This window comes from Xiphophorus couchianus, chromosome 20, assembly GCF_001444195.1.
Source record: "Xiphophorus couchianus chromosome 20, X_couchianus-1.0, whole genome shotgun sequence".
Classification (NCBI taxonomy): domain Eukaryota; kingdom Metazoa; phylum Chordata; class Actinopteri; order Cyprinodontiformes; family Poeciliidae; genus Xiphophorus; species Xiphophorus couchianus.
Genome location: NC_040247.1, coordinates 4,464,184 through 4,491,125, shown reverse-complemented (window position 1 = coordinate 4,491,125; position 26,942 = coordinate 4,464,184). Strand labels below are relative to the sequence as shown.

At 40.5% G+C, this 26,942-nt stretch overlaps 4 protein-coding genes across 6 annotated transcripts in view; 3 read left to right on the top strand and 1 right to left on the bottom strand.

The window, feature by feature from the left end:
* Positions 1–1,561: 1,561 nt before the first annotated feature.
* Positions 1,562–17,493, top strand: LOC114135526 (zinc-binding protein A33-like). Its single transcript, XM_028002886.1, has 3 exons — positions 1,562–1,900; positions 2,869–4,301; positions 17,130–17,493. The coding sequence occupies exon 2, from the start codon at positions 2,886–2,888 to the stop codon at positions 4,263–4,265; it is 1,380 nt and encodes a 459-aa protein (XP_027858687.1). The 5' UTR covers positions 1,562–1,900; positions 2,869–2,885; the 3' UTR covers positions 4,266–4,301; positions 17,130–17,493.
* On the bottom strand, positions 7,474–20,869 carry nol8 (nucleolar protein 8). Of its 3 annotated transcripts, none has more exons than XM_028002882.1 (18): positions 20,801–20,869; positions 20,442–20,678; positions 19,403–19,465; positions 18,965–19,043; positions 17,493–17,649; positions 14,654–14,952; positions 13,572–13,828; positions 12,108–13,120; positions 10,840–11,022; positions 10,641–10,766; positions 10,446–10,536; positions 9,721–9,856; positions 9,552–9,635; positions 9,075–9,373; positions 8,836–8,998; positions 8,452–8,513; positions 8,202–8,284; positions 7,474–7,860 (listed from the first exon to the last, which is right to left on the bottom strand). In XM_028002882.1, the coding sequence occupies exons 2-18, from the start codon at positions 20,560–20,562 to the stop codon at positions 7,801–7,803; spliced, it is 3,276 nt and encodes a 1,091-aa protein (XP_027858683.1). In that variant the 5' UTR covers positions 20,563–20,678; positions 20,801–20,869; the 3' UTR covers positions 7,474–7,800. The 3 variants fall into 3 exon arrangements, with proteins under 3 accessions (XP_027858683.1, XP_027858684.1, XP_027858685.1); XM_028002883.1 differs by having other exon boundaries at positions 20,442–20,613; positions 20,679–20,851; XM_028002884.1 differs by having other exon boundaries at positions 20,442–20,613; positions 20,801–20,825.
* LOC114135525 (nuclear factor 7, ovary-like) lies at positions 15,468–17,130 on the top strand. Its single transcript, XM_028002885.1, has 2 exons — positions 15,468–15,605; positions 15,687–17,130. Exon 2 carries the CDS (start codon positions 15,704–15,706, stop codon positions 17,105–17,107), a length of 1,404 nt encoding a protein of 467 aa, XP_027858686.1. The 5' UTR covers positions 15,468–15,605; positions 15,687–15,703; the 3' UTR covers positions 17,108–17,130.
* Positions 20,870–21,178: 309 nt separating the features above from the next.
* cenpp (centromere protein P) overlaps positions 21,179–26,942 on the top strand; it is a 93,130-nt gene continuing 87,366 nt past the window's right edge. The window contains exons 1-5 of the mRNA XM_028002879.1: positions 21,179–21,313; positions 22,156–22,314; positions 22,398–22,549; positions 23,019–23,107; positions 24,362–24,450. Coding sequence (XP_027858680.1) covers positions 22,169–22,314; positions 22,398–22,549; positions 23,019–23,107; positions 24,362–24,450 — 476 coding nt within the window. The 5' untranslated portion in view covers positions 21,179–21,313; positions 22,156–22,168. The remainder of the gene's footprint in view (positions 21,314–22,155; positions 22,315–22,397; positions 22,550–23,018; positions 23,108–24,361; positions 24,451–26,942) is intronic.

Sequence of the window (26,942 nt, the reverse complement as noted above, 5' to 3'; positions counted from 1 at the left end):
TACATGCATTGGTGCAGGTTTTCAGACTTTAAGGACAAATCAGTCCTTTAAGATGTAAGGAATCTGACATGCAATGTGTTTTTGTGTCATCCACAGAGTCCCAGATTTGATGCCTTACGATTCCCTGAGTATGAAATTAAGCCTCTGAAATTTCCCCTACAAGAGTGGAGAAAAGACTCTGCTGGTCGACTTCGACTGTGCCTCATTCAGAGACAGCTGCACTGTTAACGTCAAACCTTAAACTCTAGAAAGAAAAATGTTTGATACACACATTGATGCATTTGATGCATGCATTGATGCTGAAGGCTTCACAATTAGTTTTTTAAGCTGACAGGTCATTGAAATCAGAGAATATTGTTAAATGATGGTTTGAATAAATCGTAGCTTTTGGTTGTTTCTTTACGTTTAACATTAAAACTTGGATTTCTGTGGGGAACGATCAGAAACTTGAAGTAAGAAGATCATCCAGATGATTCTTATAAAGCAATAAGAATCATTTTGAAAATCATAAACAGGAAGCAAGGCCCTGCTTTCACTGCTGTCTATCTCCAACCAAATTCATTCTTAAACCAGTCAATGTTTTGAGTAACTTAACGGTTTCCACAAAACTGTCTATTTTTGCTATAAAACTCAACAGCTCCTTTTCTAGCCTAACTGACCAAACTGCTTTTACACTACAAAAAACAATTTTATTTTCTATTAGTTGAATTACAAGTAAACATCTAAGCAACAAACTTCCAGCTTTTTCTCTTTCCATTTTTCACTTAGGTTTGCTTCACTTGTTCACACTCAGATAATCCCTGCTTTGTTTGGTTCAATCATTGCAGTCTTTTATTGTGTATTTGTGTATTTTTATTGTGTCATTTTCTGTATAGATATTGACTCAGTGGGAAGACATGAGTGCTTCAGATACAAATATTTCTCGCAAAATTAGCTTAGCTAATGTAGCGTTTATCTGCTAGCTAAGGTGGATATGTAGTCTATGTGTATATTACTACATGAACTTACTCTGCCAGTTACCAGAACTTTTTTATTCACACAAAGAGTTTGTACGTCCTTTACAAAGCCGTTTAAACATTGATTGTATACATCCATAGATTTCAGGCCACAAAGCTCATCCATGGTGTACAAATTATTTGCGTTCATTTGGTAGTGATCTATGTCATTGTAGATCGGAGGGAGCTTGTCCACATCCTGACATATTTTTCATCTCTGTCTCGTATGGATCAATCCCGACAGCAGCCATTTTGTTCATGTACTGTATTTCTCTAGCACATTGGTCAAGAGTGTAAATATATTTTCTTGGCCTCAAAGTCGTAGTTTAGCTTTGCATTGCACTTGCCTACCAAGATGGCACAGATCACTTCCATTCAGACTTGTGGGAACTATGTATTGATAGAAGTTCAATCAGAACTGAATGACTGCAGGCCGGAGGACAGTTTATTCTTATTGTTTGTATTGCAAATCTAAGCTGATCTAAGCAGAGAAAAGAGGAAGTGAGTTATATAGCTGCTCACAGGCTGAATGATGGACTTTGGAATAAAACATATCTCAGTTACGGGTGAGGCAGAAAGTAAACTGCTGCCTCACCCAGTATACAGACGCATTTTCAGATGCATTGAAACCTAAATTTCAATGCATCTGAAATTTGCATTGAAATTTCAGATGCAAATTTGAAATTTGCATCTGAACACAACCATAGGTGTGTCTAACCTATAGTTCAGGTTAAACACACTTAAACTAAATCAGGAAGCAGTTTATGATTGTTGGTTCCTGCAGACGATCAGATTCACCTTCAGACCAAACTAGCAGCTTCCTCTGAGTGAGTCCAGCTGTAGGAGAGAAAAGTGGAAACCTCCAGCTCTGCTGCTTCCAGCTGCTCACACTCCACAGACTGAAGGTGAGTTGGACCAAGAACACTTTGGCTGCTTCTCTATCGTCAAATCTCTCTCTAACCGGTTAACGTCTGGTTCACTTCTTCACCAGTTGGAGTCGTCTAAATTGCGATCTGTTCTTCTCTATCATGGGCATCAATATGGGCAGGAACATGGGCGGGACATGAGCTCACAGTTGTTAGTCAGCAGTTAGGAACCTCAATATTTTGATGGACACAACTAAGCCCAGATATTTAATATTGTCTTTTAGAAATTAATTGCTGACCCAAACATAATGAAAACTATTTAGATTACCTGATTACTTACAACTTTATCTATATTAGAATCATTGGAATTTAGATAATGCAATCGAAACATGTAAACCAATATCCAGGCATGAAGTTTATTTAATAGAAAATACCAAACAAAGAATAAATTGCACATCATGCCAAACTAAAGTCAGTGATTCACACCATGTAGCCAAAGCTCTAGCTGGTAGCTAGCTTTGCACAGAGCTGCACAGCTTCTCACTTCCTTATTGGGTTCCTTTTTTCCGACAGACTTGCAGCTTGCAGGGCTATGAAATTATGGTCATTCTGCTCCTATAGGTGATGCATGTGTTCCTGCTCTGGATTAAACTTATATTTACACTTCTTCACACTGCGCAGCTCTCTGAAAGCAAATGGCATGTTCGCCGGTCCACTTAAGTTGTTGACATGTTTGGAGTTTGCAGTGATGGAAATCAAGGGCCAGTCTGCAAATGAGGTCCACTGTCAATCAAATAGCTTGCACACAATACAAGGCTTGGTACAGTTTGTAATTCCCCTGAAGTGAGTATGAAACATGGGGTGCAAATTCATCTCTCTTAGCAGTATGAGAGATGGCAGTATGGGACAGAATTGGTCAAAGATGCTCTAATGGAGAAGCGGCTTTCAAGTGAAGTTAGTAGAGGAGGGATGGGAGCCGTGACTGACTGGATCTTCTTTGTTTTCAGCTTCTCTTAGAGACAAAATGGCTTCCAGAACAGAGGAGGATCTCTGCTGTCCGGTCTGTAAGGAAGTCTTTAAGGATCCAGTCATTCTGTCATGTTGCCACAGCTTCTGTAAGGAGTGTCTAAAGGACTGGTGGAGAGAGAAACTAGCAAGAGAGTGTCCAGTTTGTAAGAAACTATCAGTCACCGAAGATCCATTTTGTAACTTGGTTCTGAAGAACCTGTGTGAGACTTTCTTACAGCACAGAGATCAGAGAGTTTCAGAGGATCTCTGCAGTCTGCACTCTGAGAAACTCAAACTCTTCTGTCTGGACCATCAGCAGCCAGTTTGTCACATCTGCAGTCATTCAGATAAACACACCGGGCATAGATTTAAACCTATCGAGGAAGTTGTGCAGCAACTCAAGAACAAAATTAAAGAATCTCTGGAGCCTATAAAAAAAACCCTGGACCTCAGGATGAAAGTTCTGGAAAAGGTTTACCGGACCGCAGAAGACGTGAAGGTCCAGGCCCGACACACAGAGAGGCAGATTATTGAGCAGTTTAAGAAGCTTCATCAGTTTCTAGCAGAGGAAGAGGAGGCCAGGCTGGCTGCACTGAGGGAGGAAGAGGAGCAGAAGAGAGGGATGATGAAGGAGAAGATGGAGGCTCTGAGCAGAGAGATAGCAGCTCTTTCAGACACAGTCAGAGCCACAGAGGAGGAGCTGAGAGCTGCAGACGTCTCATTCCTGCACAACTACAAGGCTGCAGTGGAAAGAGTCCAGTGCTGCCCCCTGCTGGAGGATCCACAGCTGCCCTCAGGAGCTCTGATAGACCAGGCCAAACATCTGGGCAACCTGGCCTTCAACATCTGGAGCAACTTGAAGAACATGGTGACCTACACTCCTCTGGTTCTGGACCCAAACACGGCTCATCCAGGACTCCACCTGTCTGGAGATCTGACCAGTTTGACTGTAGGAGAGGAACAGCAGCTTCCTGATAATCCAGAGAGGTTTGGTTCAGGGTATTCTGTCCTGAGCTATGAGGGCTTTAACTCAGGGAACCACAAATGGGATGTTGATGTTGGAGACAGTGAAGGCTGGGCATGTGGTGTGTTAGCAGAGTCTGTTCAGAGGAAGGGGATCATACAGTCTGGGTGGCTGGTTCTGTGGTTCAATGAAGGTGAATACTTAGCACGTTCTCCAAAAGCATCGACACGTCTCCAAGTCCAGAAGAAACTCCAGAGGATCAGAATGAATCTGGACTGGGACAGAGGAAAGCTGTCGTTCTCTGATCTGGATACTAACACACACATACACACCTTCACACACACCTTCACTGACAAGATGTTTCCATATTTCAACACTAGTCATGTAACAGTTTTACCGATGAAGATCTCAGTGATCAAACAGCAGCTCTGATGTTCTCAGCATGAAGAACAAAAAGTCCAAATGAAACTTTATTGATCACAAGTTTTAATCAGGAAACTCTAAGTGATGTGATCTGATCACTTGTTTGTTTTCAGTTCAGATTCTGATCTTAATAATTTTTCTTAAATATTTTGAAGGCAAAACATTTAATATCAAGAAGAGGAATATTTTTACTAAGAGCCTGATGATCTGTAATGTTTATTAATTTATATATGAATATTTAATTTTTTAAAAATTAATAATTGAGAAATTGATTATTTACAAATAAGTTATTTAAGTCAAATTAAAGTTTCCCAGAGCAAAATTAAAGCAATCAGTGTTATGCTGATTATTAACTTTGTAGAAAAATCAAGGTCTAAAATATTAGACATAGATTTTATTTACTAATGAACTGATGGCTCTCATCTGTAATCAAATGAAATACTGATTTTTTATTTTATTTATTGATTAAGTCAAAACTAAAAATTCGACTTGGTGATTTTGGAGACTAAGTGAATTATAAACAAGTTTTCTTTGTGCAAGTAAAGGTAATTTAGAAGATACTGTAACTTTAACAATTTTACAAATGTGTTGGTAACTGTATGGCAAAAAAAGTGGAATGAAGATAAGAAAGGAAGGTGTTTATGTAAAATACAAAAGTCTGTTAGTTGAAAAAAATAGTGAGAGAAAGAAAAGGAAAGAAGTAACAATGGATAGGTTATACCTATTTAAATGACATTTTATGTCTAATTGGGAAAAATAGTGATAAATGTGGAGAGAAAGAAAATGTAGGACATGTATTGATGAATTATAAAATAAGCCTGGAAGGGAGAGATTGAGAAAAATAGAAGAGCAGGAATGGTTTCTTACAGAAATATTAGGAACTGAAGGAAACTTGGAGGATATTTATAGAGTAAGGAGAGAAATATTTATTTATTTTCATAACACAAAATTAAAAAATAGAGTTTAATGGATGTAAAGTAGCGTTACTACACACATGTACAGTAGGTGGCGGTATGAAAGTTGCTTGTGATCCGCCATAAATAATAATAATAAGAAAAGCTCAGAGGCGACACAAGAAGAGCATCTGACTGGTTTCACTTATCAGCAGGTTGGCCTGCTACGGTTTCAGTTTTAGTTCAGTTTCAGGTTAGAGTTACTTATTCTCGGTAATTGTTGATTAAAACCGGTTTTGGGTTTTGTTTGGGTTTAGGGAAGGGGAACTCCTATTGCTCAGCCCTCTGGCTCATTTTAAAGGGGATCTTTGCAGTCCCTGGATTCAAACCGGTTTTATTAGACTGAAGAGACGAATGGAGGGAGTTTTATTTCTTTGTGGTATTCACCAGGGATTTTGCATGAGTGTGTTTTTGTTAGGGAGCACATTAAGTGTATTTATTTCTCTTTTCTCTATTACTACCCCGCCCCAATTAGTCTATTTTATTTAAATGGGTTTTAACTAGATTTCAGCCAAGAGGCTCCCACCACATACCTCTGTTTAAACTTTTGCCATTTTTATATAATAAAATAAATTCTGTGATTACTCTAGCCCTTAACTCAGGGTGTCTGTGAATTTGTGAACCAAATAAAATATATCTAATTTGCAAGCAGTGCCTCTGCATTTGGTTAAGGTCAGCTGATTATTCCTTGATGAAGATCTTGGTAAACAGCTGAACTGCAGCTCTGATTATAGTTTTGTCTTTAACGTTTTTTTCTGATCTGACCAGAAAAAAATGAAACCTGTTAATTAGTGACTTTTATAGTAGCCAAAAGGATGAATTCTGGAATGAAACACCTCAGTTGGACCTGAACTAAAGCAGGAAACAGTTTGTGATCGTAGTTTCCTGGAGAGAGACGATCAGATTCACCTTCAGACCAAACTAGCAGCTTTCTTTCAGTGAGTCCAGCTGCAGGAGAGAAAAATGGAAACATCCAACTCTGCTGCTTCAAGCTGCTCACACTGGAGGTGAGTTGGACCAAAAACACTCAGAGACACTTTGAGGGAAGTTAGTAGAGGAGGGAGGGGAGCCGTGACCAACTGGACCTTCTGTGTTTTCAGCTTCACTCAGAGACAAAATGGCTTCCAGGTTAGAGGAGGATCTCTGCTGTCTGCACTCTGAGAAACTCAAACTCTTCTGTCTGGACCAAGACCAATCTGGACTGGGACAGAGGAAAGCTGCCGTTCTCTGATCTGGATACTAACACACACGCACACCTTCACTGACAAGATGTTTCCATTCTTCAACACTGGGGATCAATTTAAGATCTTAACGATCTTAAATTGATCGTTCAATTTAACAGCCTGGCTGTTTGATCACAGCCAGGCCCCCTTTATGCTTTCTACTTTCTGTAGATTCACTGTGTCTCTTTTTTCACCCAACAATGTTTCTGTTAAAAACATCACATTAATATTGTGCCCAGTGATGAAATCATTAATTAAAAATTATTTTTCTGATAAGGATGTGACGTTTATAAATCAAGTTTAAGTGTTTTAGTGTTAGATCCATTTTCAATCAGATGTTGCTTTTAGACAGAGGAAAAATCTCAAGTTTTATTTTAGATAGCTGCATTTTATTTTGTTGGTAGTTATTTCTCTCACTAAATTTTTCTTTAGTCTTTTACGTTCGGTTTTAGGTGTTTTATGCCATCATGGCCAAAGTCCAACCAGACCATGTCCGTATTGAGAGGAGCCTCTGACGATGTTTATTGCCTTCCTGAAAACACAGTTCTAACATGATGGTACAATCTATACTGTGGAGTGAACTGTGTTCCCATCTTTAGTCATTCATTTATTTTTTCAAAGAAGTTTAAAAGTAAGTATGTAAGGGTGAGTCAGGAGAAAACTACTGAAAGACTAAGTTTCTTTAAATCAAGGTTAAAAATCCATTAGCTTTGAGGTGCTTTCATTAATAATAAGTGGGAAAACAGATTAATTCTGGTCTGGATTATAATTTTCATTTTAATCTGTCACTGCAATGTAATGTTTGTTACTTTGTGTGTTAATTATATTTTTAATTAATAGAAGCTGTAAAACATAAAATTTTCTGACATCACTCTGAACTATGGAAACCCAAGAAGTACATTGGTGGAAAAAAAAATCTATACTGTTCAAAAATGTTATCTTCAAAAGAAACAAAAAAATGTATAGCCAAGTAATTTAAAGAGAATGAAACCTTTTAAAATACATGGCTGATTTTTGAAACAAACTGAGCAAATTTTCAAATATTAAAGAAAATGATTTATTATGTTTTACAAAAATCAGAGACAGTAAGGAGTCATTAGATTAAAACATTGAGATGTAATACTTTAGTAATGTGTGAGCAGAGTAAAAAATTTATTGACATAATATTTTCAAATATCTTGTTAAATTATTTTCAGTTTCTGTCTCCAACACTTTATTATTTTTGCTTTGTATTAGTAACATGTTGTTCATCTGCAGCTCATTGGCTGCAGCACAAAACCGGGTCAAACAAAACCGGTTTAAAAGCGATTGAGAAAACCAAAACTCTTCAGAGCTAAGTTCACTGGAAGACTACACTTCCCATGATCCTCAGGTCTTCCGAGAGATATTCAGCTTCCTCCTGGCGTCTCTGTGCTTCTTGCGGTATTCCTGAGAAAACGGATAAAACAAATGTATTTGTTTCTTTACTCTGCCTTATTTGACAAGAAACAACTTTATTTCTGACTGTTCTGTTCTCTGCAGAAGGATCAGAGCTGAAATGTTCTGTGTTAAACAACCATGTGGGTCAGATTTATCACTTTCCTACTTCTGATCATCTCAGATCCAACATGTAAAGATATTTCTGCAGCTTGTTTGATTTAAAGGAACTACAGTTTGAAACAGTTATTCATTCTGCCTCTAGAGAGCAACAAAGTAGACTTTAAGATCAGTTTTTTCAACCAACATCACTCTGATCAGTTAAAGTAATCTTTGGTGGAGCTGATAGAAACCTGTTTGAGCGTGCTGGTCCTGTCCTCCCACTGCTCCCTCTGCTCCGCCAGCTGGGAGGTCCGACAGAACAACTTAGGCCCCTCTGAAGGACGAAACAGAGAGCTGAGATTAAACAGGATTTAAAAAATCTCCAACAGAAGAGAAAAGTCAAGACTTAAAAATGTAATTCTGTGTCTAGAGCTCAAAAACAGAAAAAAATCAAACCATCATAACAAAGTGTCAGTAAGGAGCCCAGAAGGTTGATCTCACCTTTCAGTCTGTGGTCATCAGAAGAGAAGAAGAAGAAATCAGGCTGTGATGGAGTCTCCTCCCTGTTTAAGATAAAAACGAATGGAAGAGATTTAATCTGAACTCAAAGTGATTATTTTATCTTCTCCACAACCTCTGAAGAGCAAAACGTTATTACAAGAAGATAAAGGGTTTACACAGATTAAATGTGTTGATCTATTAAGGAAGAAACTCCATAACCAAGTTGTTGTTTTTTCCACCAGATTTATTCACCAATCACGATAAAGCTGGTGTGACTTCAATGAATCAAAGTCAAACATGCTGCTTTCCTCTGATCACATTCAGGTTTGAATTATTGGAGAAAATAAAACCAAACTGCAGAAGTTTGCAGGATTTTTCCCTCACTTTGTGTTTTTAGCTTCAACGCTGCTCTGCTCCTCCTTCTTCACCTCTTGCCCATCCTCCTCATCTTCCTCCACCTCTTCCTCCTCAGAGCTGCTGTCATGGAAACGTGGGTCTTGGTGCCAGGAGACCTTCGGCGCCTTCATCTTCTCAGCTTTGTACTCAGCTGTTGGGAAGATTGAAGAGATGAACAGAGATGTGCTCCATGTGTGGGTCTGATGAGCGGAACTGATGAGACTCACCCGTCTCTCCGCTTCCAGCTGCTGATTCGTCTCCAAAGAAGGAAAACCTGAATCCGGAGGATTCCTCCGACTTGGAGCTGGGATCGGCTGACAGGAGGGAGGGCGGCAGCTGTTCTTCCTCTCCTCCTCCCTCTTCTTCCTCCACTTTATCCCAGTTTGCCCCCTCCTCTTCCTCAGCGGAGCCGTCGTTTGTCTGGCCGAACACGGCCTTCAGGTCTCCGGACACCTGGAAATAAATCTCCTTGGAAACTTCAGGCAGCTTCTGAGCCTCTTCTCTCTTCTTCCTGCGGGCCGCTTTGCTGCGAACAGAACAAACATTCAGGATCCTGCTGGGAAGAGTCTGACTCGAGTTTAAAGTTCTGATGATTTGTGGATCGTCTGAGCTAAACTTTCACAGAATCTACACACAGATTCAAGTGATCAGAAGTCATGAATGATTGTGTCAGTTTAATCTGAGGATGGAGGTGGTTCCTCTACCTCTCCTTTTTGGTTTCTTCTGTTTTGGTCTCGAATGCAGCGTGCTCCTCTTTGCTCGGGTCGTAGTGCAGCGCCGACACGTCTCTGCAGACACAAAAACAACAGATTTTAATCTGTTCAAACTCCACCTTTTAGTCCAGGAGGAGCTGGAAACCAGACTGACTCCCACCTGAACTGCTTGGCTTTGCCGGCCGTTTTGCCGCTGGCTTGTTGGCCAGTTCCGAGGACGCTCTGCAGGATGGACAGATTCTTCTTCTTCTCCTCCTCCAGAGCCTCTTCGTCCTCCATCAGACTCTTCTGAACTTCTGAAAAACAAAAAAATGAAAAACCCTTCAGAAGGTAACAGAGGGAGGTTCAGCAAAACAATGATTTACTGCTGACTGGACAGAAACAGAGGAAGAAGTTCTCATTGGTTCTGATGGAGCGGAGTGTGATCAGGCTGTTACCGACGTCATGAAACAATGAACCTAAAAAAATCTAACGGGTTCTGATTGACCTGAACTAGTTCTTGTTCAGTGAGAACTATTGTCATAATAACAAATTTTGCTGGACAATAAATTGTCTCAGAAGTTATTGTAATAAACAATAATAATAATAATAATAATAATAATAATAATAGCATAATAATTATAATGCAATAAAACATTCTCAAGAATCAATAAACTTTCATTTCTAATGAACTTTTAAATACTGGAATAAGACGACATTTTAAATATCCAAAATAAATCAATTAAAAATAAAAATAAATAAATGAATTATACAGTCTCTGTAATAAAAAAGGAATAGTTGAGATAAAAACACCAAACTCAAGACTTTTGTCATCCAGTTTTTGATTTCCACTAACATCCATCCTTCCTCTTCCTCCTGACTCAACCTTCATCCAAACCTTCTAACCTGTTTCCTCTTCCTCTTCCTCGTCCTCCAGAAAGCGGGAGTCCATTCGGAATCGCTCGTCCGTCCCAAAGCGAGACTGCAGCTCCATCAGCTGGATGACAAACAAACATCTTGGTTTCAGAACCAGAACCAGGACTTTAACTAGACCAGACTGACGCAGCACTACAGTTCATGATCTCCACATGACAACCAGACCTTCTGTCCAGCTGGACCTTCAAACTCTGGCCTGATGTCAAATCTGCTGCCATCCTCCTCTTCACCACCTTCCTCATCATCTTCACTGTCAGCAAACAGCTGAGGACCCGACGGCTTCAGGCGCTCCTGAAAACAGACAGAGGTGCTGAAGCTACTGGGATGATTAGAGCTGAGCAAACGCTCTCAGATCCTCACTCACTGCTTTGTGTGGGGCATTCTGATTGGCTGCTGCTGCTCCATCAGCTGTGGCTTCGTCTTCTGATTGGCTGTCCTGGAACAGGGGCTTCTTTGACTCTTTGACAGCTGAAACAACTTCCTGCTTTTCCTCCTCGTCGTCTGAACCGAAGACGATGCGTTTCCCTGTGGCTGGAGGCGGAGCCTCCTGATGGAATAATAAAATAGAATTTAAAAAAAAGATTAACAACCCTGACCATCCTCTTATTGAGGCTGACTTGGGAAAACAGAGTGTCTTCAGTCAGAGGCTTCTTAAAATGTGCTGTAATACAGACTGCTACAAGAGATCTCTCCTGCCAACAGCCAATCACAATCTACAATAACTCTTTGAAGAATTTTAATTAATATGAGTTACAACAACATTTAATTTCCCTTTGGGATCAATAAAGTAAATTTGAATTTGAAACCAGGAAGTAAAGTTTCTTGCGTCTTTATTCAACTGACAGTTTATAAAAAAGCCCAGTAAGGGGCTTCCGGCCGGAGCAACGTAAAGATGGCTGCTCGGTAGAGAGACTCCCCAGACGACCGGAGAAATTATTGAATCACTCCCGTTCAGCTGAGTAACATTGCCTTGAGAAAGCATATACACTTATCATGTCCTATGTCCACCCATGTCAGCTGTTTGGGATTCCCCTCCGTGCTTACGTCACTGGGTTTTCTGATTGGCTCCCTGTCGCATTCAACAGGCTGCGTTCTCGCTCCAGTCAGGGAAAACCCCTCATGCCGATTTTAGATCTGAGCGGTCCCACGATCTACGTAACACACCACACACTGCAGGATGATCAGTTACTATTATCACAATCGAGTCGACAATCTTAGAACTCGGAACGTTTGTAAGGGGAAAATCGGGGCAAAAATGTAAAATCGTGCCATGTGAACCCCCTGTACTTCTCATACTTCCATTGTGGTGGAAGCTGGATTGTAGAAAGTTATTGTAACTTGCCTTTCCAAATAAAAGATTAATTAAAGAAAAAAAAAAGCTCAGTAAGTTATTTAGGAGAAGTTACGCGCGCTAAACGTTTTCAAAGTTAGCAAAAATGTTAAAGTATTAAATGAAATCAGTTCCACTTTTAGCGCTTTAGCGGAAGTGTTCAGATCATTAAAACAAATACTGAGGTCTGGAATCAGAGGAGATTGTTCTAAAGAGCAACGATCCTCTTTCATCCAGGATATTCAGAACAGACTGGACCAGAACCAGAGCTAGCTACCAGTTGGAAAACCAGGAACACCCACCAGGTTGGCCAGAGCTCCCTGGATGAACTTCTGATGCTCCTCAGCCTCCTTCTGTCTCTGCTGGAGAGCAGCCAGCCTTCTCATGTTGGCCTTCCTCTGCAGCTCCTCTTCCTCCTTGGCTGCCAACGCCACCCAGGGAGGAGCCACTTCCTCCTCTGCCTCTTCTTCCTCCTCTTCCTCACTGGAAGAGGTCTTGCTGCCTGCTGCAGGAGCTGGATGAGGAGCTGCTCCAGCTTCCTGCTCTTCTTCCTCAGATATCATCTTCTCTTCCTCTTCCTCATCTTCTTCACTCCCAGAGGAAGAGTTGGTCTGTGGATCATTGAGAGCTTCTGATGTTTCTCCATGTTTCTGTCTCTCGCTGCCTGCAGCTTCATCCTGCTCATGTTCCCTCTTCCTCCTCAGACACCTGTCAGTTTGAGACGTTTCCGGCCCGGTTTCCTCTGAGGGCTGCAGAGACGCTGAAGTCACTCCTTCTGCTTTCTTCTTCTTCTTCTTGTGTTCTTTGTCGTCGCTGCTGCTGTCCTCCCCCAGGATGGAGGCGAGGATCTCATCGGGGGTGATGGCTTCCTTGCGCGCATGTCGCACCGGGAAGCCAGACTCCGGTTTCAGTCCGGATCCGAGGATGCTGGGAACTTTGCCCTCGGCCAGCCTCTGTAAATCAGCCAAGGAGATCCTCAGATGGTTGGAGTTAGCAGAAAACAGGGCTGGAAAATCAAAATCTGAAGACGAGTCTGAAGAGTTTCCCTCCTCCTCTTCATCATCCTCGTCGCTGTGTGAATCTGATGAGTGCTTCATCGCAGGGCGGACGCCAGCTGGGTTCTCTCTCTGCAGAGAGGATGAGTTTTTACTGGAGGAAACATCTCCAGGTGTAGTTTTTCTTTTCATTTGTCTCTTCTTGTCTGAAAACTGCTGGGCTGTCGGTGATGAAGGTTTCTCCTGTGGGGGGGCAGGCGGATTTCTTCTGGAATCAAACAGTTCATCTGTGCCAGCAGAGTCATAGTCTTCCTCATCCTCTGGAATCAAATGGAGAAATCAGGTCAGGTCAAAGGTTATTTTTTACCTTTTGCTGTTTCTAAGTTTGCACTTTAAAGAACTTCATCAAAGCCTTCATTGACTCCTGAATTTCAGTAAAGTTTTTCTACTTTTTAAAATTTCTTCCTAAACCATGAAGGTCCACCAGGTTTTCCCTCCAGGTGTGATTTTGTCAGATTCTTCCTACAAACTCATCTCAAGGTGTCAACAGGAAGTGCAGACTCTTCTGAGTCTCCTCCTTCTTCTCTGCTCAGTGAAGTCTGCATTGTAGAACTGGTCCTCCAGAGTAATCCAGCCTCATGAGGTTCTACCAGCTAATGATGATTCTGTACTTGGTGTTTCGCAGGGATCAAAGGTCATTCCTTTTAATGACTGGGAAGACATATTGATGACATATTGATTGAAAATCCCCGTTTAAAGAATTTCTGTTACCGTTGGGTCCTGATTTCACCAAGTAGTCGAGTCCCACCACTTCCAGGTTGTCGTCGTCTTCCGCCTCCTGCTGCAGTGCATCATGGGAGCTCTGCTGGGCGGCCGCCAGACTGCGGACTTCCTCGTCCGAATCGACGTCGCTGTCAAGGAACCACCTGTCCTCCCTCTGAGCTGCTCTGCGATTGGTTGGCAGATCAGAGCCGTTGGTGAGCTGATGGACTTCAGTGTTTCTGTCGGAGTTCTGGGCCCGTTCGGACCTAACAGAAGAAGAAAAGAAGAAACATGGATTATAAACCTGTTCTACATGTTTCATTACTGCCTTCATGTAATATCGTTTTAAATATTTGACACTTTTGGCTGTATGTCTCTAAGACAAAATAATTTGTTCGAGTTCATCAAAACCACAACTTTCAGGTTCCAGCTCATATTCACATCAACAAAAGTGATGACAGAATTTAACCAGTAGTTAACTGGAGCTGATTAAGAACCTCTCAAGATTATTTAGTCTCCATATACGGGTTTAGCCTGCAAATTTTAAACTCAAGTCTCTGCCTCTGCTGCCTCCATAGGGGCAGGTTTAAAATGTTATCTGGGCTGTTTAGCAGCAGTTATCTGGTTGACCCTGCATATCTAATTTATGGAGCTCATTAAATCAGCTTTAAGGAGCCTCTACAGAACCGTCTCAGTCTCCGACTGCAGCAAACATGACAGGTTGCAGGAAACCAGAAGAGCCAGGGAGACTCCAATAGAGAACTAATCAGTTTGGGGAAAAGTTGAGAAGAACCAAAACAAACCAAGTTTTTAAACATCTGAGTGAACCAAAGTAGGACACAGGGTTTCTGTATACGAACAGAACAAACAAGGCAAACTGAGGCCAGAGATCAATCTATCTGTTATCAGAACCGGGCCCGACGACAGACCATAAAAACGCTTTTCCTCAACATTCTCCTACAACTATGCTGTGTAAAAAAATTCAACGGTTCATGAGATGTTGTCACATCAACATAGTGCTAATTTTGTCCGTAGCTGTTTTGTGTAAGAACACTTCCTTGGGAACAGATGAGAACATTTTAAAAAGTTACCGGCTCCTGCTGAAAGCATTAAGGGAGTCGCCGGGATCCGTGCGACTCTTCTTGGGTTTGATTGGCTCGTATGGGGGGAACTCCCCCCTCCTCCTCTTGCTGATGTCATCATCCCCTCCCTCCACCTGCCAGGTGAGCTGGGTGACTGACAGAGTCTCATCTGGATCGGTCCGGTCCAGTCTGCGGATGTTGTGGCAGTACTTTGATGGGTCGTACTTCACTGTTCGAGCTTTGCTGCCTTTCTGACACCTGAGCTGCAGCACAGGAAGGACTCGACCAAATTTACTGACCACCCAGTCCTGAAAGCAGAGAACAGAGTCAACATCTCCACCTACACACACAAACCTGCGTTTCATAGAAACCAACAGATGAAACCAGCAAACATGTCCGTATGGAGCTCGGATTAAAACATCTGATTCTGTCTTGAGCAAAACGTAAAGTGTGAGAAAAATAAGTCAGAGAATAATAAGCATTACATTAAAAACACATTTAGCAACAAAAACTGAGTTGTTGCTGCAGTGGGTCTGGAGGAAGAGGAGCACTGATCATTGGATGATGAAGATCGTGGTAAAACATTTCAATCAGGGCTGAAATCAGTGCAGTTTATTCTACAGTCTTTATTACAGGTTTTGTTTTGATCTGAGCAGAGAAAAATAAAACCTGTTATTCAGTGAGTTTTTTAGCAGCTCAAATGTTGAATTTTGGACATTGGAACAAAACATACCTTGATTATGGGTGAGGCAGCAAGTTTGACAGGTATAAGCTCCGCCCCCAAATCTGTTCTACCTCAACTAAAGCAGGAAACAGTTTGTGATCGTTGTTTCCTGCAGAGAGACTCCCAGACGATCAGATTCACCTTCAGACCAAACTAGCAGCTTCCTGAGTTAATCCAGCTGCAGGAGAGAAAAGTGGAAACCCCCAACTCTGCTGCTTCAAGCTGCTCACACTGAAGGTGAGTTGGACCAAGAACACTCAGGGAAGTTAGTAGAGGAGGGAGGGGAGCCGTGACTGACTGGACTTTCTGTGTTTTCAGCTTCACTCAGAGACAAAATGGCTTACATGTTAGAGGAGGATCTCTGCTGTCCGGTCTGTAGGGACGTCTTTAAGAATCCGCTTGTTCTGTCATGTAGCCACAGCTTCTGTAAGGAATGTCTGCAGAGCTGCTGGAGAGAGGACCCATCAAGACAGTGCCCAGTTTGTAAGAGATCTCCAACGGATGATCCGCCTTTAAATCTGGTTCTAAGGAACCTGTGTGAGACTTTCTTACAGCAGAGAGACCAGAGACTTTCAGAGGATCTCTGCAGTCTGCACTCTGAGAAACTCAAACTCAAACTCTTCTGTCTGAACCATCTAGAACCAATTTGCTCCATCTGCAGAGATTCAGAAAAACACACCAACCACAGATTCAGACCCATCGATGAAGCTGCTCAGCAACACAAGAAGAAACTTCAGGAAACTCTGGAGCCTTTAAAGAAGAAACTGGAGCTGAAGAAGAAAGTTAAAGAGGAGTTTGATCAGACAGCAGAACACATGAAGGTCCAGGCCCGACACACAGAGAGGCAGATTGTTGAGCAGTTTAAGAAGCTTCATCAGTTTCTAGCAGAGGAAGAGGAGGCCAGGCTGGCTGCACTGAGGGAGGAAGAGGAGCAGAAGAGAGGGATGATGAAGGAGAAGATGGAGGCTCTGAGCAGAGAGATAGCAGCTCTTTCAGACACAGTCAGAGCCACAGAGGAGGAGCTGAGAGCTGAAGACGTCTCATTCCTGCACAACTACAAGGCTGCAGTGGAAAGAGTCCAGCGCTGCCCCCTGCTGGAGGATCCACAGCTGCCCTCAGGAGCTCTGATAGACCAGGCCAAACATCTGGGCAACCTGGCCTTCAACATCTGGAGCAACATGAAGGACATGGTGACCTACACTCCTCTGGTTCTGGACCCAAACACAGCTGGGTCAAAGGTCATCCTGTCTGAAGATCTGACCAGTTTTACTAGAGAAGAGAAACAGCAGCTTCCTGATAATCCAGAGAGGTTTGATGAATGGGAGTCTGTTCTGAGCTCTGAGGGCTTTAACTCAGGGAACCACAGCTGGGATGTTGAAGTTGGAGACAGTGAAGGCTGGGTGCTTGGTGTGATACCAGAGTCTGTCCAGAGAAAGGGAGAGATAGAGTCTGGATGGTTGGCTATATGGTTATATAAAGGTAAATATAAAGCAGAGTTTCCACCAGCTCCAGTCACGTTTCTCTCAGTCCAGAAGAAACTCCAGAGGATCAGAGTGAATCTGGACTGGGACAGAGGAAAGCTGTCATTCTATGATCTGGATACTAACACACACATACACACCTTCACACACACCTTCACTGACAAGATGTTTCCATTGTTCAACACTTGGAATAAAGTAAAAATCCTCCCTATGAAGATATCAGTGATCAAACATCAAGCTCTGATGTTCTCAGCATGAAGAACAAAAAGTCCAAATGAAACTTTATTGATCAGATTGAAACTCTGTGATGTAAGCAGGAAACTGAAGATGATCTGATCTGATGATCTGCTTGTTTTCAACACAGCTTAATAATCCTTCTAGATGCTACAAACTAAATGCGCCATGAAGTGAATGATGTGGACTTTAGTTTGGTTCTGACAGCCGATAAAGGTGTGTGGATCCTGAACAGGTACCAGGTGAGGTTAGTGGAGACATGAGGACACTGTAGAGCTCTGCTGATGAAACAAACTGAGATCCAAACATCCAGACTGATGAACAGAGGAAAACTCTGAGAGGTTTTCATATTTAGATGAGGAACATCTCGGCAGATTTATCAGGAACAGGAAGAAGCTGACAAACCAACCTTACATCCTGGTACTTCGGATCCCGGCACCGCAGCCTTCATGGTGAAGTTTTGGACTCCAGCTTTGCTCCATGTATCCAGAAGTTTGTGCTTCTTTGCTCCATTTGCAGATCTTTGAAGCTGATGTTCTGCTGCCTCCTGACGCTCCTGAGCCAACCTGCAGCACATTTATTAACTTAATAATGCTGTTTTCTTGCTCTCCCTCTGCATTATGGGTAACTTCTGGTACTCCAGCTTCCTCCCACAATCCAGAAATACAACTGTTGTGTTAACTGGTCTCTAAATTGTCCCGGGAAGTGAGTGTATTCATGGCTGTTTGATGGTGGATTTTGAATCTCAACCAATGACAGCTGGAGACCAGCAGGTCAGCTGCAGCTGGTAAACAGAACATTATCTCTAAAACACTGAAATCAAACATTATAAAATATATTTAAGGGTTTAATCACATGGCATCTTTTTCTCTCTGGTAATTAAACCATCAGATTCTTGTTCATCAAAACTGATTCTGTTAAAATAACCGAGATTTTAAACAATTTGATTTATGTTTGTAAGAAAATACTAATTATTTCCTAAACTACTGAGAGCTTTTCATAAACTTATACAATATTTTAAAAGGTAAAATGTTAATTTTATTGTTATCAAAGTTGAGGCCGAGTATTTATTTAAAACAAACTAACAGCCTGATGTATTGTAGTGTTCATTTCTGTATGAGGAAAGAAATAAATTAAGGAGAACAAGCTGTGATAAATTGAGTGTTTTTACTGACTGCTGATTAAAGTTTCACTGAGAAAATTGAAAGGAAAATTGATGCATCATAACCTTGATTTAATAATGTCTTGTCCATGTTTATCTTTTATATAAAATATATTTATACGTAGAGTTTCTTTTCTTTTAAAAATTTCCATTGAAAGTCTCTGATGTTCTCATTCTAACAACCGATGAATTTGTTTTTGTTTTTGGACAATGTGCAAACACTATTAAAAGATGCTTTGGACCAGATTGAGTTTAAGGAAGTTTCCATCAATAGTCCCTAAGCAGGTGAGTTAATAACAGGTTAATATAAAACCTGCATTGAAAGTTGCATATGCTCTATACAATCACTATACAGTCATAAAATTACAATATAAACAGTACTAGGTGCCATTTTTACTTAACTGACCACTGATGATAATCAGCCAACTTATCCTTAAATCAGCTCTGATTGGTGATAAATTTGTGGACTATTGAAGCATTGATATATTTTTTTTAATTTTACTGATTTATTCAAAATGAATTTGCAGATCAGAAATTAGAGAACTGAAAATCTGTTTCAGCTGGTAAAATCCTGATCAGTGCATCTCTACGTCAGACAAAAAAAAAATTTCAATCCATAAATCCAGCAGCTTCTAAAATATTTTCATTTTTATAACCACATCTTCTGTATAAAATGAAATTTTCCTCCCCAGGATGTGAAGGTCAGTAATAAAATGAACCTTTGGAGGAAGCTCTCCTTGGCTGCTTCAATCTGCAGAGTTCCTCCTTTCCATTTGGATTTATTAAGAACCGTCATACCTGCAGAGAAAACACGAAGACGTAAAATGACCTGAACTCTGATGTCATATAAATCTAAGATAGTAAACAGAAAAACTGGGAGATGGAGAAAATTTCACCTCCTCTGAATCTATTCGAATTAGTTTCAGCACTGATTAATTTCATTAAGAACTTCCTACATCATTGTCATCAACAAGATACCCTTTATTTTAGATAAAAATCTATAATCTGACTGTTCTAAAGATCATAAATAAATATTACATGTCTGACAATATCTCACTTTCATCAGATCACAGGACAGAGTGATTTTATCTTACAGAGAAAGTTTCCTGCAGATGCTTTAAGGTGGGAATGTTGACTATAGAAGTTTCTTTACTTACATTTCTTCAGATCTGCTTCAGAAATGTTGATGTTGATGTAGGCGAATGTTTTGTAAGGAACATCTGCAGGAAAAAAATAAGAAAATAACATCAGGACATCTGATGAAGCCGTGGCAGGAAAAATGGAGGATGTTCTCCAAGAAGAATCCTGATTTTAACCAGAAACCTTTAGAGTCATTCATTTCCTGGTTTGATTGGAAAATATTGCAGAATCTTTAAGGATTCAACAGAAATAAATATTCAAAGACAAATTATATCCATTAATTTGATTAAAAGACTTCTCAGTTTTCAATGCAGTTTTGATGTGAAATTAAAATAAATGAAGTAACAAAACTGTTTATATTGAGAAGTATCTAAATTAGGTAACATTTAAACATAAAGATGATTTATGATGTTGGTTTCAGAAGTTTTGTTTATAAACTGTTGTTAAGTTTAAACTTTGTTAAATAGTCATCTGGGTGCCATCATGCGAGAAAAAAACAACTATAAATGCACAAAATATCAGCGTTAGCATTGCTGTTAGTCATTTCTTTTACATATTGGATTCAGCCCAATAAGTAAAATTGGGCCAATATTAACAACTGATATTTATTTCCACCTTGTTCTTGTTTGGTCATGTGACAGTCATAATCGTGCAGTGCAGAATTGTAGGGTGTTTAACTGAAGCAGTGAAGAAATGTCAGAGAAATATTCATATCACCGCAATACTCTGAAATACTCTAAAAATTTAAATATGCATTCCGATGAGGCTCCTTTGGCAGATTAAACGGCAACTTTAGAAAATAATATTTCAGAAGCTATTAAACGTACTTTCTTTCTCCCACATTTCTTAATTATGCTTTTTATTTTTCTTATTTAATAAGATCTTTATCTTAAAGGCCATGTTTTCATTAACTGCCTCATTCAGCGAGAGTCTTACTGATTCTCATTTGTTATACATGACAGCTATGATTTTGAATGATAACTTCCAGTTGGTGGTTATGATATTAAAACACATTAACTTATTTTACAACTCTCAGACCATCAGGAGCATTCTCACCCTCCTCATCCCTCCGGGTCCGCAGCTCTACATCCAGAACCTCTCCGAACTTTCCAAACCGGTCCTTCAAATCCTTCTGGGTGACCGTGTGGTTCAACCCGCCGACGTAAAGCCGCCGCATTGTGCCGAATCCACAAAACCAGTCACTTCAAGAACAGCAAACACCAGCAGCCTGTAGCAAACACGGTCATCCAGACTGATGTGTGAGGAGCAGCATCAGTTATTTCAGCAACAAACCTTAAAGGAGACAAAGATGTTAGAAAATGGAGCAGCTTCTTATGTGAACAAACATTTCTGTTTCTATAGTCAAAAGGTATTTAGAATTTAATCATTTTTCTAATGAAATTCCTAATGTTTACTTCACATGTATTCAGCCTGTGCTTCGCCCTTTCGAGTCCGACTGACATTTACTTCCGGTAGTTTATCTGAAAACGTTCCGCGTACATTGTACTTTATATTAATGTAAAATACACAATGCCAGCATTTAAAAGATTAAAAGAAAGATTTAGAATAAAACACATTTTAATTAAAAAATATAATACATATGCAAAATTATATTCCTCCTGGCGAAAAAGACAAATTTTCGGGTGTCCCATCTACTGTGTAGAGGAAGAGGGGATGTTTCACATTTTTGTTCCCGAGTAAATCTTATTTTTACAGCTTATTACCAATATTAACGCATTATTTTATGACATTTGGATTGAGTTTACTTATATTTGTGGCTTTTGTACCAACAGAAGCACCCAGTAAGGTCAAAAAGACTCGACAGCAACACCGTCTCACCCTCTAATTTCAGACCGAGATGGTACAGTCCAGAGAGCGGGAGGCTGCAAACAGCTAGCTCCAGAGATCAGCTGGGACACGCAGACCAGGTAAATAAAAAGCTTTAAATTAGCCTTCTAATGGTTGGCAACAACTTTAATGTGGCCGAATTTATACGGCCACAGAATTCTCTGGTTACGTATAAGTTGAATTTTATTGTGTTTCTTAATAAATAAATACGGTAAAATGGTAGTTTTTGTTGGTTATTTTTCTGAACATAACAGTTCTTAAGCTTTTTGAGCAGAAATGGGTTGAGCAACAAACTTTGCGTAATAAAAATAACATTAGAAAAACAAGGTTGGTGTAGAATTAAGGCTTTACTTCCACATAAATTGTAAGTCTGTCTGCTGTGTTGTTGATTCAAAGATATAAGCTTAATAGATTAGCCAGACATTGTTCTCCAGTTATAGTGGAGGACAGTTACTTCATACTAACATCACTCAAGTATAAGTGAAACGTAAAGCGCAGCAAAACTAATCCTAGAAGTAAAACGAGCTCAAAAACGTCCATTTGTATAATTTAGCTTTTTCTTTTTCCTCTTTCTCTTTCTACCAAAAACTGAATGTTAAAGTCTTCAATCTGGTGCTTTGGTCTCAACTAGCCCTTTTTTAAGTGACAGTTTTGTTTATAGAAATGTCATAGTGCATTTTATTTGTTGTTTCTGTTGTTTTGTTTATTTATTTTGGATATTTGAAATGTCTTTCATGTCCATTGTTAAATGCTCGTTAGAATTTAAAGTTTATTGATCTTTGAGAATGTATTAAATTACTTGAAAATGTTTTCAAAGCAACAATATTATTGATTATTGCAATAACTTCTGGGACAATTTATTGTCCAGCAAAATTAGTTATTGTGACAGGCCTACGTCTGAGTGTTGTTGCTGTTTCTCCAGGAAGAAGAGGAAGATGAGTGAGGAGAATGCAAAGGAGGTGAAGCAGCTGGAGGCTGAGGTGAAGCTGCTGCAGGCAGAGATCAGAGCTCTGCAGCAGCAGCGACAGGACAGCTGGGAAAACGTCTCCTTCCAGTTCAGGGGACAGATGCAGGACGCTCTGTGAGTTTACCTCCTTTTATTACCATCAGGTTCCATGTTTGAGTACCAGAGAGAAATGATGGGGTGTTTGACTGTCTCTGCAGAGCGTTTGTCTGTGGACGGACGCAGGACCTGGAGGAGACGGTGGTGTCCAGGCTGAAGGAGGAGGTGGAGGAGCTGGAGAAGGACTTGAAGCTCCAGACTCAGATGAATGGCATCAGCCTGAACAGCTGCATCACAAAGACCCTGCCGAGCCGTAAGGAAGAGAATCTGCTGGACATTTCCAACACTAGACATCTAGCTGCGTTTCCATTGACCATCAAATTGCACAAATTGATATTGACATGGCTGAATGATGAATTTATCTTCTCTAACTGTTTACATCTATCACTCCAATCATTTTTTTTTACTTATCTCTATGAACAAGCTGATTCACATGTGATTTTAATTTCATTTATTTTTTAATGCAGTTGCGAAATTGTGTTGTTTTGACATTAGGAGAGTAGAGACAAAGATTTGCAAACATTTGTAATGGAAACACAGCTGCTGTTAGCCATTTGCTCAACATGTTGTTTATCTGTTAGACTCATCTGTGTTATTTAAAACCAGTTACTCTGACCTTCTTACTGGGCTTTTAAACTGCACCAAGTTTCCTCATTAGTCAGATGCCCAGTTTCTCTTTCAGAATAAAAGTCTGGTGTTATTTGTTTCTGTGTGTGTGCCAGGCGGTCCGGAGGTGGTCCAACAGGTCTGTCTGTCAGGTCGCAGCTCTGAGCTGGTCTTCCAGGTAGAGTTCCAGCTTTCCGAGCTCAAGGTGAGTCTTTTTATTCTCTTGATGTTAAGGTCGTTTTACTGATATTGGCTCTGGGACCAGCAGCTGTTCTCAGCCTCTTTGTTGTTTAATTTTCTTGTGTCTGTTTGTTGTTTCTCTGGCTGTATTTAGGTTAGAAGGAGGAGATGGGATTTTGCTTTCTATCCTTGTTAGCTCCAGATCAGTGTCAGATGATGGATAGAAGAGATCTTAGAGAGAAATATTAGAAAATAGTTCAGGGTTTAGCCAGCAGTGGGTGACAGAGAGCCATAATTAGATCAGTGATTTCAGCTGCTCCTGAAACCGCAGGAACGATGCTCATCACTTGTACTTAAGTCATTAAATTAATTATTCGCATGATAAATTAAAAAAACTCAATAACCACTGGTTATGGATTCAGTCATCTGCCCCTAAATATGGAAAACAGTCCCCAAACAAGAAACAAGCTTTTGGAAAAGATGGAAAAGAAAATTTTTCAGGATATAAGCATTTCACATCTGTTGTTATCGATAACTATTAATTCGTTTTTTTGTTTTAAATATCTGAAATACTGGCAAACTCGGAGCATGACCTTTTCTGTTTTATCCAGTTTTCACTCCATGCCATAGTTTTTTATTTTTAAGCAGTTATGAGGCACGATGGTGAAACCTGAAACTGCTTCTGCACAAGTTTTTCAGTAAGTTGTTGCTAGGTAACCAAAGAATGACTTGCTAGGTAACCAAAGAGTGAGCGAGAAAGTTGATGCCACCAACTGTATTTAGCTGGTTGTTAGAGGTTTAGTGACTAAAGCTTACATCTCCCAGAATGCTGTGTTTCTGGATTCTACATATTTAATGTATTATCTATTGATGTTGAGCATGTGTATATGATGGTATATATTGTTATTGATATATTGTCCATCCCTAGATGGAGATAAAGTTCTGAATTTGTTCATGCTGTCATTCTGCCTCCTCCTGTGTCCTCTGAATGTGTCTTTTTCTGCATTTGTCCTCTGTCTGTGGAGTGACATATCTGCATTCAGTCCTTCATGCCTTAGTCTAAATATCTATTTTGCATCATGTAAACCATACATTGGATACTTTCTATATGTGTGAACTGAAACTGTTTGAATCATAGAACAGTTTCACAGAAATCATTTTTCTAATTTAGGAAAGTCAAAGTAAATTTCTAATTTGTGCAAACAGGATTGAAGCTGGATCTGTTAGCTAACTGGAGCAGATGCTGGACTGTTTTTACTGATGGATGTAATGTCTGCAGGATGGATCGAGAACAGAGAGGAGAATCAGAGATCTGAACCTGGTGCTGGACTCCAGCGACCTGCAGAGCCTCAGCAGCTTCCTGTCCAGGTACCGACCTGCAGTCATAACTAATGGGGGATAATCTGAGAGGGAATGAGGAGTAACCAGGTGGAAGGGTTTGAAAACATTAACCAGGAGGAAAAATACATTATTTCAGCTGTCATAATCCTCTAAAATGAATCTCAGATTTTTACTGAGGAAACTTTAAAGTTAAGATAACATGATATAAATGTATCATTTTGAAACCGAAGCGCTCCATCTCAGACTCTACAGGCCTCAGTTAGCAGGTTAAAGTCAAAGATCATGACCATGAACCAGTTTGGCTGCTTGGGAGGGTTCGGGGGGGATCTAGAAACAAGATGGCTGCCGGACTGAGGTCAGCAGAACTGCATGTGGAAGAAGGACGAGACTTATGGGGCAAAGTCCTGTGGACAGAACCAGGGTCTCAAACTGAGCAGCAGATCAATGACAGAAGGGCTGAAAAAGAGGATAATCGAGGTATTTCAGTGGCCTAGTCAAAGTCCAGACCTCATCCTGATGGAAAGGCTGAGGTGGGGCCAGGACCCTATTATCAGTGTGTCAGTCTAACACCTAGTGCTGAGAGGTTCTGGTCCGTTCTTCATTCTGCTGCAGAGCGTCTGCTCTGCTCTGATTGGCTCTGAGTCTGAGGCCAAACCACATCTGGATCGGATGACCCAGACTGCAGAACCTGGCAACCAGCACATGGAAAAATTCTGAAGACAATGATTCAGCTGCTGCTGCTCCGTCAGGACCTCTGGCTTTATGAGTGAGTGTGTGTGGGCGTGTGTGTGTGTGTTTCAGCCAGTCCTTACTGTCCAGTCCAGATGGACCATCTCTGGTGGATCCGTCCGGGTTCAGGTGCTGCTGATGAGTTTCTCCCGAGGTCAGGGTGGGTTTCCTCCTCCAGGATTACCCACTTTATCCAAGCTGATGTGGATCTTTCTGATGTTGATCTGATTTAGTGACTGTTGGTACTGAGCAGGAGGGGAAAACAATGCTTGTGAATAAACTTTCCATTCATTAAAATTCATTTAGTTAAAAATATATTCGACTGCATCTCTATTTGAAGGCAGAGCTTCAGCTGGAAGCTTTTAAAGGAGACATGTTGAACCTTTTTATGATCTGAACTCCTCTGCCGAGGTTTTATTGAATTATTTCATTCCCAGGTGTTTTAAATGAATTGCTCAGCTCTCTGAAACCTCACTGTGTGTTGCTAGGAGTCTGGGTGAGGATAGACATCATCTCCTCCACTCATCATCTTCTTTCTTACTTTTAGCTGGAGTTTAAAGGCCTCTCTTTGATTGATTTTAATCTGTAATCTGGAGATCAATCCGTCATCAGTGAACCAGACGGCTAACAGCTTGGTGGGAACCAGACGTTCCTCCTCCGTTATCGATGGTGACTGGTTCTTCTTCATATGACGGCTGCTTGTCCGATGGTCTCTCTTGTTTTAATCTGGGATTATAATCTTGTCAGCAGTACACTATTCGGTCTTGAAGCCTGTTTACCCTTTTATGAGTGGAGCCTGATTGCTCAGCATTGGGTTGACTTCAATCCCCCTGTGCCACTTTGGTCCTTTCACAAAGATGACAACTGTTCTTTGTTTCTCTCTGCTGAGTCACAAATGCCACATAGAGCTGGAATCAGAAGGTTATACACACCTGTAAGCAGAAGTTTACACACATCTGAAACCAGAAGGTTACACACCTCTGGGACCACAAGTTTACATACACCAAATAAAAAGATACATCTACGTTTTCTTTCACTCTGACTGAAGTTAAATCAGAATGTTTTGTTTCAAGTCAGAATCACCAGAATTATTTATATTTTTTAAAAACTTCTACAATAAGAGAACACATTTGTGAGATTTACTCATTAATGTCTACAAGATCAGAAGTCTGCATACATCTTCTCAGTATTTGTAAACATTACATTTAAACTGGATGATTTGGGTTAAACCATCAGTTTTATTGAGTTCTTGTCCATTTCTTAAAACGCTGCAGTTTTTCTACATAAAGTTCTTTCCTCATGATTTCATCTATTTTATGAAGTGAACCAGTTCCTCCCATGGCAAACCACCAACATGGTGCTGCCACCATCATATAGATCCTATTTTTCCCCCCAAATGTAACAATGGTCATTGTGTCCAAACAGTTCCACTTTAGTCTCATCAAACCATCAAAAATGAAGATTTTTGTTCCTATTACGGTATTTGATTTTTATGTTTCTTCTGGAGTGATGGCTTCTTCCTCGCTGAGCGGAATATACAGAATATATTTCACAATGACTCTGACTCACCAGCATCAGCTGCATCTTCACAAAGTCTCTGGCTTTTGTCCTGCCCATTTTCACTCACCATTATGACTTTTAGCAAATAGACAGTGAGAAAAAAGTGGATAAAAAGTATATTTTTATTGGGCATATGTAAACGTCTGGCTTCAACTGAGTACGATAGACCCTAATTTGTCACCTGGTTGATGTTGATTTGCTTTGAAATGTGACTTTTGTTTAGAGCTCCG